Source organism: Ceratotherium simum, chromosome 2 (genome assembly GCF_057802395.1).
Source record: "Ceratotherium simum simum isolate JZ-2026a chromosome 2, ASM5780239v1, whole genome shotgun sequence".
In the NCBI taxonomy this organism is placed as follows: domain Eukaryota; kingdom Metazoa; phylum Chordata; class Mammalia; order Perissodactyla; family Rhinocerotidae; genus Ceratotherium; species Ceratotherium simum.
The window spans coordinates 52,239,920-52,253,843 of NC_141901.1; the positions used below are offsets into that span (position 1 = coordinate 52,239,920).

General features: G+C 48.9%; 1 protein-coding gene across 8 annotated transcripts in view; it reads right to left on the reverse strand.

Moving 5' to 3' along the window:
* Nucleotides 1-12,408, reverse strand: part of VANGL1 (VANGL planar cell polarity protein 1) — a 48,296-nt gene extending 35,888 nt beyond the window's left edge. The window contains exons 1-5 of one of the 8 annotated variants that reach the window (XM_087444923.1): nt 11,360-12,210; nt 5,297-5,380; nt 5,014-5,135; nt 4,418-4,519; nt 2,977-3,179 (exon numbers count right to left, since the gene is read on the reverse strand). In XM_087444923.1, the coding sequence (XP_087301049.1) occupies nt 2,977-3,047 (71 nt within the window). In that variant the 5' untranslated portion in view covers nt 3,048-3,179; nt 4,418-4,519; nt 5,014-5,135; nt 5,297-5,380; nt 11,360-12,210. Of the gene's footprint in view, nt 1-2,976; nt 3,180-4,417; nt 4,990-5,013; nt 5,136-5,296; nt 6,686-11,359; nt 12,211-12,308 lie in introns of those variants that run through there. The other 7 variants (XM_087444931.1, XM_087444921.1, XM_087444954.1 and 4 more) reach the window with 7 other exon arrangements.
* Nucleotides 12,409-13,924: the final 1,516 nt, after the last annotated feature.

Sequence of the window (13,924 nt, forward strand, 5' to 3'; positions counted from 1 at the left end):
AAGGACCAACAAGTTGGGCCTGAAACCTGCCGAGGGCACCTACTAACCTTGCAACTTCAGGCAAATAACATTGCCTGTCTGTGCCTCAGTTTCATCATCTGTAGAGGACTCCCTCCCACAGTTCTAGGACTGCTGTGAGGATGCAGGATAATGACGGGGTCCTCGCAGGCACTCTCCAAGTGGTCATTTACATCACTGGCAGCTATGTATTTAACTCAGGGGACTGGTGCTCCAAACCCAAAGGTTAGGCGAGGTCGGCTGGGGTCTGCACCATTTTCCCAGCAAGTTAACTGGACACCCTCTGGAGGCAGCAGGCATCACAAAACCAGGCCCCTCACCTCTTTGTTGGAAAAGAATCACTTGTCACCTGCTTGGAACGCACCCAGTCCTCCAAAGATGATAACAGTGGCTTCAGGCATATCAAATTCGGTGCACTTCATTACTCCTCTCTGAGTAAGAGTTCTACTAAAATTACCAAACAACAAGGTCCCTCTCCTTTCCTACTCTTTCTATTCAAATTCCCGACAAATCACTGAGCAGAGCAGCCTTCACAGGGGCACTCCTGGGTGAGACAATGCCTTTGGCTGGGTCCAGGGCCCGCTCACACGCCTGTGGGTACTATTACTGCCTAAGACTCTTTATGGCCTGACTAAGTACTCCCTGGCACATACTATCTACAGATGACGACCACTGCCCCACAGTTACTACGCCCTACAGTGCCCTCAGTCAGAGACTTCACCATGTGTGGGTGTGTTTTTTCTAAAGAAGCCATGGAGTGCACCCATAAATCTCTAATGGTCATCCCCTCACCCAGAGCTTTTCTGAGGAGGCATGCAGTAACATTCCTTGACTAATTTATTAAAAGTCTCAGCTTGTATTATCATTTGCCAAGTACTTTCCACATGGGTCCAAAAAGGCACTGAGAGGTCTGCACGCTCTTTTAATTGAAAGTTATAGTCTCTTAAAGTGACCACAAGAGCACTGCAGTATCGATTTCTGGAGGTCCCAAGAGGGCTGGGGAAACAGCAGAGCAGAGCATGGGCGCTGAAAGGTGACAGTTGGGACACAAGTGTAGATAAAGGAGGCCAGAGATGGTTTCTACTCAGAATACTGCAAGGCAGCCTCCTCTGTTCATCTCCAAGCACCCAGAGAACCCCAAATTCCTACTTCCATCATTGTGGTGTAGAAAAGGGAAGCTTGGCACACTGACAAGGGAATTGCTCTTTCCAATTAGGTCCAAAGACTTTGTATTTTAAAACAGCTGTTTCTGGTATTTTATAATTAATCTGATATGTTTATCCACTGGTTGAAATTTGTGATTAAATTTTTATCTCCTGAGGGTTTCTGACTTGCTCAGGACCTGGGCTCTGGTGTGTTACTTTCAGCCTCACTCAGCAACACTCCCTTCTGTTTCCCATGCTGACTACAAAGGCTTGCGTGGGCTGCAGCACAAGCTCTTTACATCTTTTCCCTAAATTTTTATGAATATAAGAGCAATACATGAAAACCTAGAAAATAATGAAAGTTTAAAAAAAAAACACCCATAATCCTAATAATCCTATACTTAGAGACAACCCTGGTCAATACATTAACTAACATTCATCTTATCACAAGAATATATAACTATTATTATGTACAAAGTTTTGACTCTTGTTTTTTATAACAGCCTCATGAACATTTTCTCATGTCATTAAACAATCTTTGAAAACCTTTCTTTTACACTGTTTTACTCAATTCATATTTTTATTTACAAAATACACACCTGTAAAAGACTGAACGGGTACAGAGAGATAAAGCATGAATGCAAGTTCCCGTCAGTCACCATCTTGCATCCAGCCCCCTCCGGGTGGATGACCACTCCCAGCAGCCTGGAGAATATCCTTCCAGACCTCTTTCCGTGTGTATACACCCACATGGGCTCACAAATACATAAGTCAATTAGATACATATATCTTATTGCTGTTTTGACAAAACAAAATCCCACTCTGCCTTCAGTTGCTTGCAGGAGGAACTGCTCAGTCAGGGAAACACCACGACAATCACCATTCCCAGCCTACGCAGGGCTGTGACCACAGGTGGGCGTTTGGGCTGTGGCCAGTTGGGGCCTTGAATGTGGTGCTGAAATGCCAAGCCATTAACAGAATGAATACAGCCACTGGTTAGTGACCTCCTACTATGTGCTATGTTAATGCTTTACCTGCATGATCTCATCCAATCCTCTCATCAGCCCTGTAAGGGGGGTATTGCCACACTCATTTCACAGATGAGGGGTCTAAGTAAGTAGAGCACTGCAATTTCAGCACCTGCATTCTTCACCAGTACAGTACCACGTCTTCATTTATTCATCCCCTCATTCCTTCGCTCACCAAACATTCTGCAGGTCTGTAACACAGCAGGCCCCACGCATACCAGTGCAGACCTGTTCATTTTGCACAGAGGAGGGGGGATTTGGCCCCCATCATCTAGGACAGCATTTTCAAAACCCAGGCTTGTTCCCTGGGAAGACTGACCAGTCAGAGAGAAATAAGGTGCCAGGCCAATCCCACCACTGCAGTATATAAGCCTCAGGGCAAATGCATAATGGACAGTGAGTCAGCAGCTTTGGGTGAAAAGCTACAAATTAAGACTTTTTTTTAAACTTTCATTTACCTTCTTGGTAAAGCTTTGGGAGAACTGTCATCTACGAGAAGTACTTAGAAATGAAAACCATTTCCACTGCAGGGAGAAACTTTAAAATCAATTGCCAGAAATTAAGGTCATCAACTGTAATGGCAGCTATAAAATGTAAATTGGTGGTGTAGTTACTCCCAACGCATGTTAAATGCTCTTCAAGCTCAGCTTCTCACCAGTGGACTGAACCTCCAGTGTCAACAACCCTGCCACCCAGAGTCACCGTTTGAAAAGTGAGTCCAGAAAGCTCGACCCACCTGCAAGTTTCCCCAGAAGGAAAAGTGGAACAATCAATAGCTTACATACCCTTGTCTGTGCGATTTTTTCGAATGACTTGAATAGTAAGAATATCCAGAATATGTGGATTCGGTATCCATAGCAATGGAGAGCTTGCTCTTGATGAAGGAGCAGGGGCTGTTTCTCCTTAGAGGTAGAGAATTTCACCTATAGACTCCTAAAACCTCAAAGGGTCTGGGAATCAAGGAGCCACTCTTCAACAGGAACAAATTCTGGGAAAAGGGGGAAAAAAAAAAAGACGTCAACCTTCTAAGCCAACCTAAAGGGGCTGGAAGTCAAATGACAGCAGGTGCCTCCTCTCTGGGGTTTCGCCTATGGACAAGTGAGCCAGGGCCAAGCATCTGAGCACTAAATGCTCCACTCACGCAGCAACAAGCTTGCCCAGGTGTCTGGGAGGGAGACAGGCAGGTGCCAGGCAAGCCCAACCTGGACCACAGCAGTGGAAAAACCGGAGGTGGGAGAGACCTGGCCCTTGGCCATTTCCTGGACACAGCCTCCTCGCATGGCTTCAGGCTGGAGGAAGCGGCTTCCCACACCCACTGCCCTAGACATGGTGCCCAGCCCCCACTGCCAGTTTGCTGGTTACAAAAACAATACCCAGGGAAGTAGCTTTTAATGGATTTGCTCATAGTTTCCGAGAGCCAATTAAAAAAAAGTTCTCAGTCTCTTTAATCCAGGAATCCAAAATCTAAACTAATTTACGTTAGAGAACTAATTTCTTTTTTAAAGAAAAACTATCATTACCCCATTGTCTATAAGAGTAAAAAGCTAGAAACAATCTAAATGCCCAAAAAACAGAGGAAAAGGTAAGGAAAACATAGTTCATTCACCTAAAGAAGTATCACATAGCTGTTTAAAATGATAATTACAAAGAGTGGAAATTTTTATGATATAATGGTAAATTTAAAAAAGCAGGCTATAGGATTGTAGATACACAGTGAATCACCATTACAGTTACAATCATATAAAATCGTTACATAAGGACAAGGATTAAGAGGAACATCAGAAAATGAAAGCAGGTGATTTATTAGTTGTCGGTTCCTGGGTCTTTTCCCACATTTTCATTAGACACTGCTTTGCAATAAAAATGAGTTGGGAACATTTCCAAGTACATTCCTGAGCGCCACATGCTAAACCTTAACTTCTAGAAAACTGAGATCCACAAGTTCCGTCTCTCTGCACCCCTCACCCCAGTGTTGGTCTCCGCCCAACGGGCTCCTCCTTCCAGAGGCCCTGGAAGCTGAAACTGCAAACAGAGCAGTGAGATAAGTGTGAAGAAAAAACAAAAGAGCTGCAAATGCCGTCCCTACCTCTACGGAGGAGGCCAGCTCTCCGACCCCAGCAACCACCTGCACGTCTGCAGGGAGTCGCCAGCCTGCGAGCCACAACACACCTACACAGCCCGAGCCTCAAGAGCCTCAAGTACCGCTAGGGACGTGTTCGCCCTTACCGTTCATTCTGCCCAGAAGTGAGGCCCTTCACTTCCGTGGTCTGCGGCCCAGGGCCAGCCTCCCTTGTCCTGGAGGTGGTGGCTCCTCATTTCATTCCTCCTCTGCCATCAAGAGCCCAAAGAGAGGAGTGGGGAGACCTGGGTTCCAGCCAGAGCTCCTCACTGTCTAGTACAACCTGGGATAAGCCCCTTCACTTCTTGAGCCTCAGTTTCCTCATCTGTCAAGCTGGGATAAATCAACTAGCCAGCGTCCTTACAGGAGGGCTGATCTGAAGATGTAAGCAGATACAGCATCTGGAGCGGGGCTCCAATCCCAGGCTTTCCTCGCTTCTTAGCTATGTGACCTCAGTCGATGGATAAACCTCTCTGAGCCTGCATCTATAAAACGCGAATAACAGCTGTGAGGAACAAATAAGCTACAACTGTGGGCGCCCCGGCACCGGCTCCAGGTGCGCTGGGTAAATGGAAGCTGTGGCTCTCAGCACTCCCAACCGGTTCCAAAACCCGACACCCTCCCTGTCTCTCTCAGTAAGAGAAACACTCAGACAGGAGCAGCCCTGAGCTGGTGCCTGTGCTCTCTTCCCACCCGAGCTCACCTGCAGGCAGACGGGACCACTCGCATCTCAGGCCAGGGCTGACTAACCAGCTATGCACCAAGCCAGGCAGCTTCCCCTTGGAGCTTTAGGTTTCCTCACCCGTAAAATGGAAATAAGGCAGCCTATTTTGAGGGGTTAGCATAAAGATTAAATGTGAAAACAAACGTAGCAGTTTTTTTAAAAAAACGTTAGTTTTGCTCTTGGACCACTTCCTCTTTCCCAGAGGACTTCAAGAGCCCGCTCATCTTTTTTGCCTCCCTACTCTGCCTCCCGCCATTTTCACCTGCAATTTCAATGAGCTGTCAGCACCTTGGAGTCTCACTTCCTTTCTGCTCCGGGCTTTGCTGTTTTTTCATCTGCTCCATACCTGGCAGACACCAACATCAGGAGGTGAGCCAAGACTCTCAGGCCTGCCGCGGACCGAGCCTCATTCCCCGAAGGCCCTTCACTCAGCTCCCTGCTGACCTGTAGATTCTAACGCCCAGCTGCTTGGCCCAGAAACCCCACTGCCCTCTTCTACATTCAGAATTAACCCTCCACAACTCCTACACCTTTTTCTGCCCTCCAACCCATAACTCTTGATTCCCCTTTCCAGCCCAACTTCTAGCTCATTCTGGCTAAATGCTGCTGGGGTGTCTCCGAGGCGGGCGGCCCAGGGCCCACTGAGCTGGGCTGATCCTATTCACGCTTCCTGGTCATGACACTGCGAGGCAGACGCTTAGCTCTCGGAGCTTCCGTTTCTCCCCTGTAAAACGAGGCCATTCAATGTGATCTCTTCCTAGGCTTGCTGGGGGCATTAAACTAGACGCCCTACGTCAAGCCTCTGGCACGTGGTGACCCAAGTTTCATTCCCCTCCTCTGCAAGAGGACGTCATTCTCTGTCCTCATTAAAACCTCCGGCCGTCCATTAAGGCAACTCCAGGCATGTCCCTCAAAGGAAAGCATGGGCTCCTAGGTGCCCTTTGGGGAAAGGCTCTACTTAACTCTGCCAGCGCCCTTGTCCCGTTTCTCTCCCACAGTTCCTGCCTATACCTATCAAAGGTGGTCTGTATGCTGCCACTCCCTCCCTCTCGATTGTCACGCCATCCTCCATCCTTAACACTCCAATGACAGCTCTAAGTTGGCCAGAGATTGCTATGAGCCAAATCCAAACATCACATCTTGTCCTCTGTGCCCTAGACCTTCTTATCCCATTTACCCATTCATCCACCTGCATTATTTAGTCAGCAGCTACGAGAGACCCTGCTAAGCACTGCTAGGGGCACAGCAGTGACACGGCACACTGCCTGTCCTTATTCTCGGCTGCTGGTCATCCTCCAATCTGATGGTGCTGATGCCACCACGTCAACACGCCCTCCCTCTCCCCATCAAGCTATCCCTGAAGACTCAAAACTCACCCATATTCTTCTCCATCCATGGACTTACTCTAGCATAAGCTCCTTGGAGACAGAAGCTATTATTGTTTACCTCCCCCCAAGATATGCTGAACATAACAGGTACCCAACAAACACTCACTGAGAGAAGAAATCCCCGGTGCAAGTTCCCACTCAGATGCCTCTTGCACCTGAGTGGGATTATCATCCCCCTACAACTCGCTCTCTGGTGCCCTGGCCTGCTCTTGCCTGTTTCCTCCACCAGGGCAATACAATCATCCTATCGAGCCTATAGATCCAGCCCTGTGCCATTTTCAATACTCTCGCCCCACCTCATCCCACACACCCTACTGTCACTAAATGCCTTTTGTCCTCCGGGACCCTCCCCTCACTCTCCTGGTTCTCAACCTCCTCCAGGCTCTGTGGACGCAGGGCTAAATTCCTACAAAGCCTGCAGGTTTCCTCATGAATCCAGTCCTCAAAGAGCTCGGGCCCCTTCTTCTAAGTCATACTGTTCCTATCACAACTATCAACTCTTGCCCGAAATCTGAATGGGGATTAAGAAAAAGAAACGAGGCAAAGTGACAAAATCCAGAGTGAACACATTTTAAAAGCCAACGCAAGCGCTTCGATAGAGTCAACAGAAAACATATCCTGAAGCTTATCGCTACAATGATATATTTATGAGATCGTTCCCTTGTACGCACAAGAAATTAGCAGAACTCAGATGAGGTCAGAGGGATGCCTTATCAGGAAGATAATAAAGTAATGAAAAGAATCAGGTTCCCTGGGTAATAAACTGATAGGCTGCTGCACTGGCGTGAATGAGACAGAGTCACATAAGGTGTGAATGTGGATCCTGGAATCTGGAACTGTGCCTCATCATACTGACCCCTGACATGACCCACACCATGCTTGGCCCTGGCTGGCCAGCAGCCAGAGTGATCTTTCAAGTCATCATGTGGACGTCACTTCCCTACCTAACACTCTTCCATGGTGTCCCAGTGCACTTCGAGTAAGACACAGACTCTTTTATTTGGTCTGCAAGGCCCTGCCACCTCTCTGGCTCCATTCTCCTTCTCCAGCTCCAGGTCCTCTAAGGCACCAGGCTCTGTGCAGCCTTGGGGTTGCAGCCCCTGGCAGAGCCCATATATCAGCTGGTAGTCACTCTTTACACGCCCGTTTTGCCCCAATTCCTACTCATCCCTCTCAACTTAGCTACTGCGTCTTTTCAGAGGCCTTTCCTGATCCTCCCATCTCCATCAGGCCCTTCACGGTACCCTGTGCTCTCCCCTTGTATCACATTTATTGTGTGATTACTGACTGTCTGGCTCCTGTACAGACAGTAAGCCCCACGAGGGCAAGGACCACCTTCTCTACTGCCCCTCCAGCTCCTACAACAAGGGTTTTTGTGGCAGACCTCAGGACGTGGAGGCCAGAGGTTCAGCGTGGAAGAAACTTTAGAGACTGTCTATCCAAATCCTCAGTTTTGTAGGAAAGGAAAAGGAGGCAGCAAATTAGATTCAGCAGTGATGTCAGAACCACCAGGAGTGGAGCTGCCCTGTGGCTCGCACAAGTCACGCTCAGCTGGTATTCCAGATGCACCAGGTAAAAACTGGCAGCAGTCTCTTTCATCCGCTGCCCGAGAACACCCTGACCAGCTGCCCCCCACCTACTGGCCCCCTATCCTTTATCCCTTAGAGCTACAGGCACTGCCTGGGTGGGAGATGGAGGCTAACACCGGGACAGGGTTGGAGCTCGTCGAACCACATCTCAGGAAGGCCAGGAGGGCAGTGTTGAGACAGGTGCACAGGGCACAGGTGATGGAGGGGCAGCATCTTGAATTCTGTAATTTCCAGGCAAAAATGTCAGAGAGAACCTCCTTCATCACCCTTTATTAAAAGCAAAGCAAAGACCAGTGGCCTCAAAGGGAATCTTCCCCTCAAGTCACATTCACTCACATAAAATATACCTGACTACCACTTAAAAGAAAAAAGTGGTGTTCAGAAAAATCATGAGGGAAATAATATGTTACGGTAATGACAGTGGTAAACATAAGCCAACCTTCACGAAAAGGAAATTATAAAAAAGTCAACAGCTCTGCCTAGAGCTATTAAGTAATTAAGTGAACTCTGGTTTGGAGCGTTACCTTGCAAAGGCTACAGAGACACACACTGAACTTAAAGAGCCATTCCACTTCTTCTGCCGTGGATGTATTTCCAAGGCAAAGAAGTTTCTGGTGCCACTGTGTTTATCTATACTATGTACAATTACTCTATTTGATTTTTATCATACATATAATTCTAAAGAGTTTATTATTATTATTGTTTTGAAGCTAACATTTTTCTCAAGGCATCTATTTTTAATTATATGGTACTCAAAGGGAAAATGACAATTTAAATAACTCTGTTTAGAGTCATCTTTTCTTCTACAGAGGAGAAGCAACGAACAGAGGTTTTGGAGCTAGACTAGCACTGTTCAAATCCTGGCTCTGGTACATATCAGCTGTGTGACCTCAGATCAAGTTACTTAACCTTTTGGTGCCTGCTTCCCTAACTATAAGAACAGAATTATATTTTACTTACTTTATAGGCTCACAGTGGGTATAAAATGAGATAATTCATAATCATTTAGTACAGTGCCTAGCACATGGTAAGCACTCACAACTGTGGGCATTATTATGATTCAATAAAGTAAAATTCCTTCAGTTAGGAAGAAAATCTTTGTATGGCACAAGAATTCCATATCATTTTCATGGAACTTATGTACATTGTTTTGGTCTATGCCAGTCTACCTTTAATGAACACCATTAACTGTAGCTAAGGAATTTAGTGATTTCCACTCTGTTCTTTGTAGGCCTCCTTTTACTGTTCCCAGGTTGGAAGTGATTATCAGAGAGATCAGAGAAAACTGTGTGTGTTTTACTGGGTTTATTTGGAGGACCTCGGGGTTATACAGGAGGGCGGAGAGAAGAATGGCAAGGTCTGCAAAACATTTTGCGGAACTTGTGGTCTATAAACCATAAAACACCATCCAGGTCACTGATGTGAGGATCAGAGGGCTTGTGGCATTTGTGACAAACCCAATGATTCTTTCACTACAACAGAGCTCTTATAAAGGAATGATTCTGGGCCACTATTCTCAAGGAAAGAAAACGTCAACTTCATTTTACCTGTCTTGCCAATGATTTCAACTCAGCTTCCCAGAATAACTGCTCTTGGCTCGAGTCATTAATTACCTCTGAAACACCTCCAGCAGCTGGGTATTGATGTCTGAGAGCTGTGAATGGTTAACACGTCTGGGGTTCTATGATGTATATTTGTTTTCAAGTGACCCCCTTGTCCCGTTAGATTTTTAAGGTTCAGAAAAATAGATTTCACAAGTACTACCTCCTCTGTAAATCTCATGGTGCCAGGTCCAATGACCGCTGTCCAATAAGCAGGATTCAGAAGGACACTGATGGGGACAGACAGCAGCAGAGCACACATGCACCATTCCTCAGGCTTCAAGCAAGACCAAAGCCACTAGCAGAAACATGGTCCAGCCTCGAGTCCACCTCATCCTGTCTTGTCCACCTTCTGGAAAATGGCATAGTACCATGCCCAAATCACATGCCCATACACAGCTAGTCTCCTAACCACAGCTAGTTCACTTTACAGAGAGAGGACAGCGATAATAATCTAATAGCTTACAGTTATTGAGTGCTTACTATGTGTTAGGCACTGTTTAAGTGATTTGCATGCAATGTCTCACTTCATCCTCAAAACAAGCCTTATAAGGGAGATAAAATATTAATTTCATGTTACAGTTAAGGAAACCAAGGTCATACACCTGGTGAGCGCTGGAGCCAGGGCTTGAACTCTGAGAGTTTAATTCCAGAACCTGTGCTCTTAGCTAAGGAAAATTTATAGCAATGTAGCAATTACCAGAATTGTTTATTTACACAGAGGAGGGTAGGCAACAATCATCAATTGTCCTAAACCACACATAACCCACAAAGAATTTTGCAATTTCAACTCCTACTCACAGGTTCAGTGTCCCAAGCACTGTGGGGAGTCCAGGAAAAAAGAAACAAATCTGAAACAGTTCTAGCTCCTAAGGAGCTCACAGCCCAAAGGTGGAAACCTGCTATTAAGATACAATGTGGTAAGGACCCATGCACCCCAAATGCGGCTGAAGTCTAGGGTGACAAAAGGGTGTGTTTGTGAAGGGGAGGGAGAGGAGAAGACCATTCTTCACCCAGCGCTGTTTCTTCAACAGACCAGGATGACACGGGATTGCTGCTTGTAAAGAAACTTTCCTTTATGGTTTTGTCCTGTTGCTCAAATACATAACACAATAAATTTTATTTCTCCCATTTTACTTACAAATTAAGTCATAACCAAGTCACACTATCAACACTCTGAGAATTTCACACAAGATGTTTTCCCTAATTATCCTTAGAGACAGCAACGTTTGGGAATGCTAAATGTTCATGGATTTGTGGTGTTATTTCTTTGAACTGTAGAATAAAAGTTTCCTCCCACAAATCAAAGCCCCAACGATATCACATTGATTTAATTTAACTCTAAAAACTCTAATTAGTGGTTACATAAAATGACTAATTACGTCTCCCTGAATTCAGACAGTTTCTGCCATCTCACTTAAATAGCCTAGGAGCTGTGTAATCAAACAACCCACCCACTGGATGGAGAATGCTAATTAGCATTGTTGATTGGTGACACAAGTTATAATATTTTCCAGCAACCCTATAAAATTTATAAACATATCAGTGAAAATGCCAGATTCTTTACAGCTTACTAGCTTTTGGAATAAGTGTCCAAAACACATGCATTTTCCAACCACAGCCCCGCCAAAAGGGTTTAACAAAAAATGCACGTGCCAGCCACACAATCATCATAATAATGCGCTCTAACATCTCTTAACGAGCAGCTAAACGAACTCACAACACCTTCGCGGCGTGGGCATTATACCTGGTTTGAAGATGTGAAAACTGAGCAACAGATTTCTCGGCTCCAAGTCTCACTAGCTCATCTCCGGGCGGCCAGGCCGCGGCTCCGCCCCGCTCCTGCCTCCACCACCGACACGTTTAAATTTTTATAAAGCTTCACACTTCTCCGGGCGCGCTGCTTGGGGCAGTTCAAAGACTGCAGGAGGAAATGAGGTCCTGCCCGTGGCGAAGGCTGCCCCGGCGCGGTGAGATTTCTCCAAGTGGCACACTCCGCGCAGACTTGCCGGTCGCCTCTGCTCCACCCCGGCGTTTTTGAAAGTAAACTCCTACCTGCCTGTTGCGCTCTCCGATGCGCAACCGGACTCGTCCCCCCAGGCCTCCAGGGCCGGCTCAATTTTGTCAGCGGGGTGTGAACACAGGCCAGCTCTGTGCCGGCTTCTGGCCCAGGGCCGGGCGGCCCCCGGGCGCTGGCGGTTACGGGGTCGAGCTGCGCGGCGGGGTGGGAACCACGGTGCGCGCCCGGCTCCCGGGGAGCGCAGGGCTGCCGGCCCCCGCTCGCACGGCCGCTCCAGCCGCCCGGTGCTCCAGGAACGCTCGGCCACTCCCTGCCGGCCGGAACGCGCACCCCGAGGGCGCACCCCAAAGTGCAGCCGGGAAGAAGGGGGAGTCCGAGGCGTGGGGGGAATGCCGGGACCCGAGGAAGCGGGGTGCGGCGGGGAGCGGAGCGAGGGGCAGGAGGGGCGCACCTCGCGGGGATGGCAGAGGAGTGGGATCCCGGGAGCAGAACACGGGGTGCGGTAAGAGGGGAGGCGGCTCCGGGCCAGAGGCGGGAGGAGGCGGTGACCCCGGGTCTGGGTCTGGGGTGGGGGTGCGGGAGGAGGGCTCAGGAGCTCGCAGGGTCCAGGGTGGGGGCGTCTCCCTGCGGAAGGTCTGCGCGCCGCCCGCCGCGTCCGGCCTCCCGCGGGACTCACCTCCGCGCCGGCCGTGCAGGCTCCGCGGCCCGCGGTCTCGGCTCACGGCGGCCCCGGCTCTGCGGCCTGCGCTGGGCTCCGGTACAGGCAGAGCCCCGCCGCCGCCGCCGCCACCGCCGCACTGCTGCTTTCCGCTTCCTGTCCCGGCGCCGCCCCGCAGCCCGAGCCCAGCCCTGCGAGCCCGGCGCGGCCGCGAGCCAAGAGCAGCGAGCGCTGCCGGCCCCGCCGAGGGCCCGGCCCACCTGCAGCGGAGGGCGGGGCCGGCCGGCCTCTCCCCACCCCGCAGCCACGCCACACCGGGGCACGCTCACGCGCGCGCACAAACGCGCGTGCGTGCACACTCCTACACACACAGACCCCAGGGACTGACCACACACACACACACACACACACACACACACTCACTCACTCACTCACTCACTCACATTCACTCACTCACTCACCCTCACATCATAAACACATGGCCAGGGAGTGACACCCACCCAACAGCCCAACGTACTTGCCCCCTCAAACTTACAGGCATACACACATACTCACAATCATGCACAAAATCCAAGCCCGTTTGCCCTCACGGGAGCCCCAACAAACATATTCACACGGCCCGGAGGCTAACCCCCCCAACACACACTCGTATACACACATTCCAAGAACTGACCCACAAATATCCATATACAACCACCTCAACCCATATACACACTCCCACTTAAACTCACATGCAGCCCAGGAAATGACCCGGCAAATAACCATACACACCCGGGCCCCCATAGCCAACCCTCTCCCTCCTCCTCTCCTAACAGAGCAGTCGCTGCCCCCCAACCCCAGTCTCATAGAAACTACTGGAAGAGCACATCTCTGAAGGCAGGCAGCCCAGGTTCCAATCCTGATTCAACCAGGTCTGCTTCCATCTCTGAGTCTGTTTCCCTGTCTGAAAAGTGGGAGAGGATGATAATGCCAACCTTGCAGGATTGTGGTGAGGATTATGGAAAGTAGCTTGTGCCCAGTAGGCACTGAACAGCTGTCAACTATGTATATGAATATTTGCATTCTTCTTACTTCAATATCTTGTGTGGATAGGGTTAGGGATCCACGTGGAGAGTGTGGAATCTGGCTGGGACCTGAAGCTGCTTACATGACCCAGTTCTCGAGCTGAGATGGTGTATAATGAAATACTGTGTACTGTGGGCAGTTGGGGTGGGGAAACACACCCACCCTGAACTAGCCTAGTTCCGGGAGCTTGAGTCCCCAAAGCCCTCACTCCCAGCCCCACCTCTTCCCCACCCCCTCCAGTCCCATTCTCTCTCCCATATATTGCACTTCTTCAGAGGACATATGTTCAATGTAGTCAATCTTGACCCCTCCCCAGCCCGCCACCAGGCTTCACTGCTCACTCTGGCAGCCCAGGACATCTGCCTCTCTCCCTCACAAACCTCTCCCCTGTCTCCAGAGGGCTAGGGCTGACCCAGGCAGCCATCTTCTTAAGGGTAAAGCCGGTTGTCTATCCACCTGAATCAGTGCTCAGATACAGGAATGTAGAGCTTTATAAAAATGTGTCTCTTTCATCTTTAAAATGTAAACCCTTCAAAGTTACAATGGGCCAGGGATTTCCAATTCTAGCT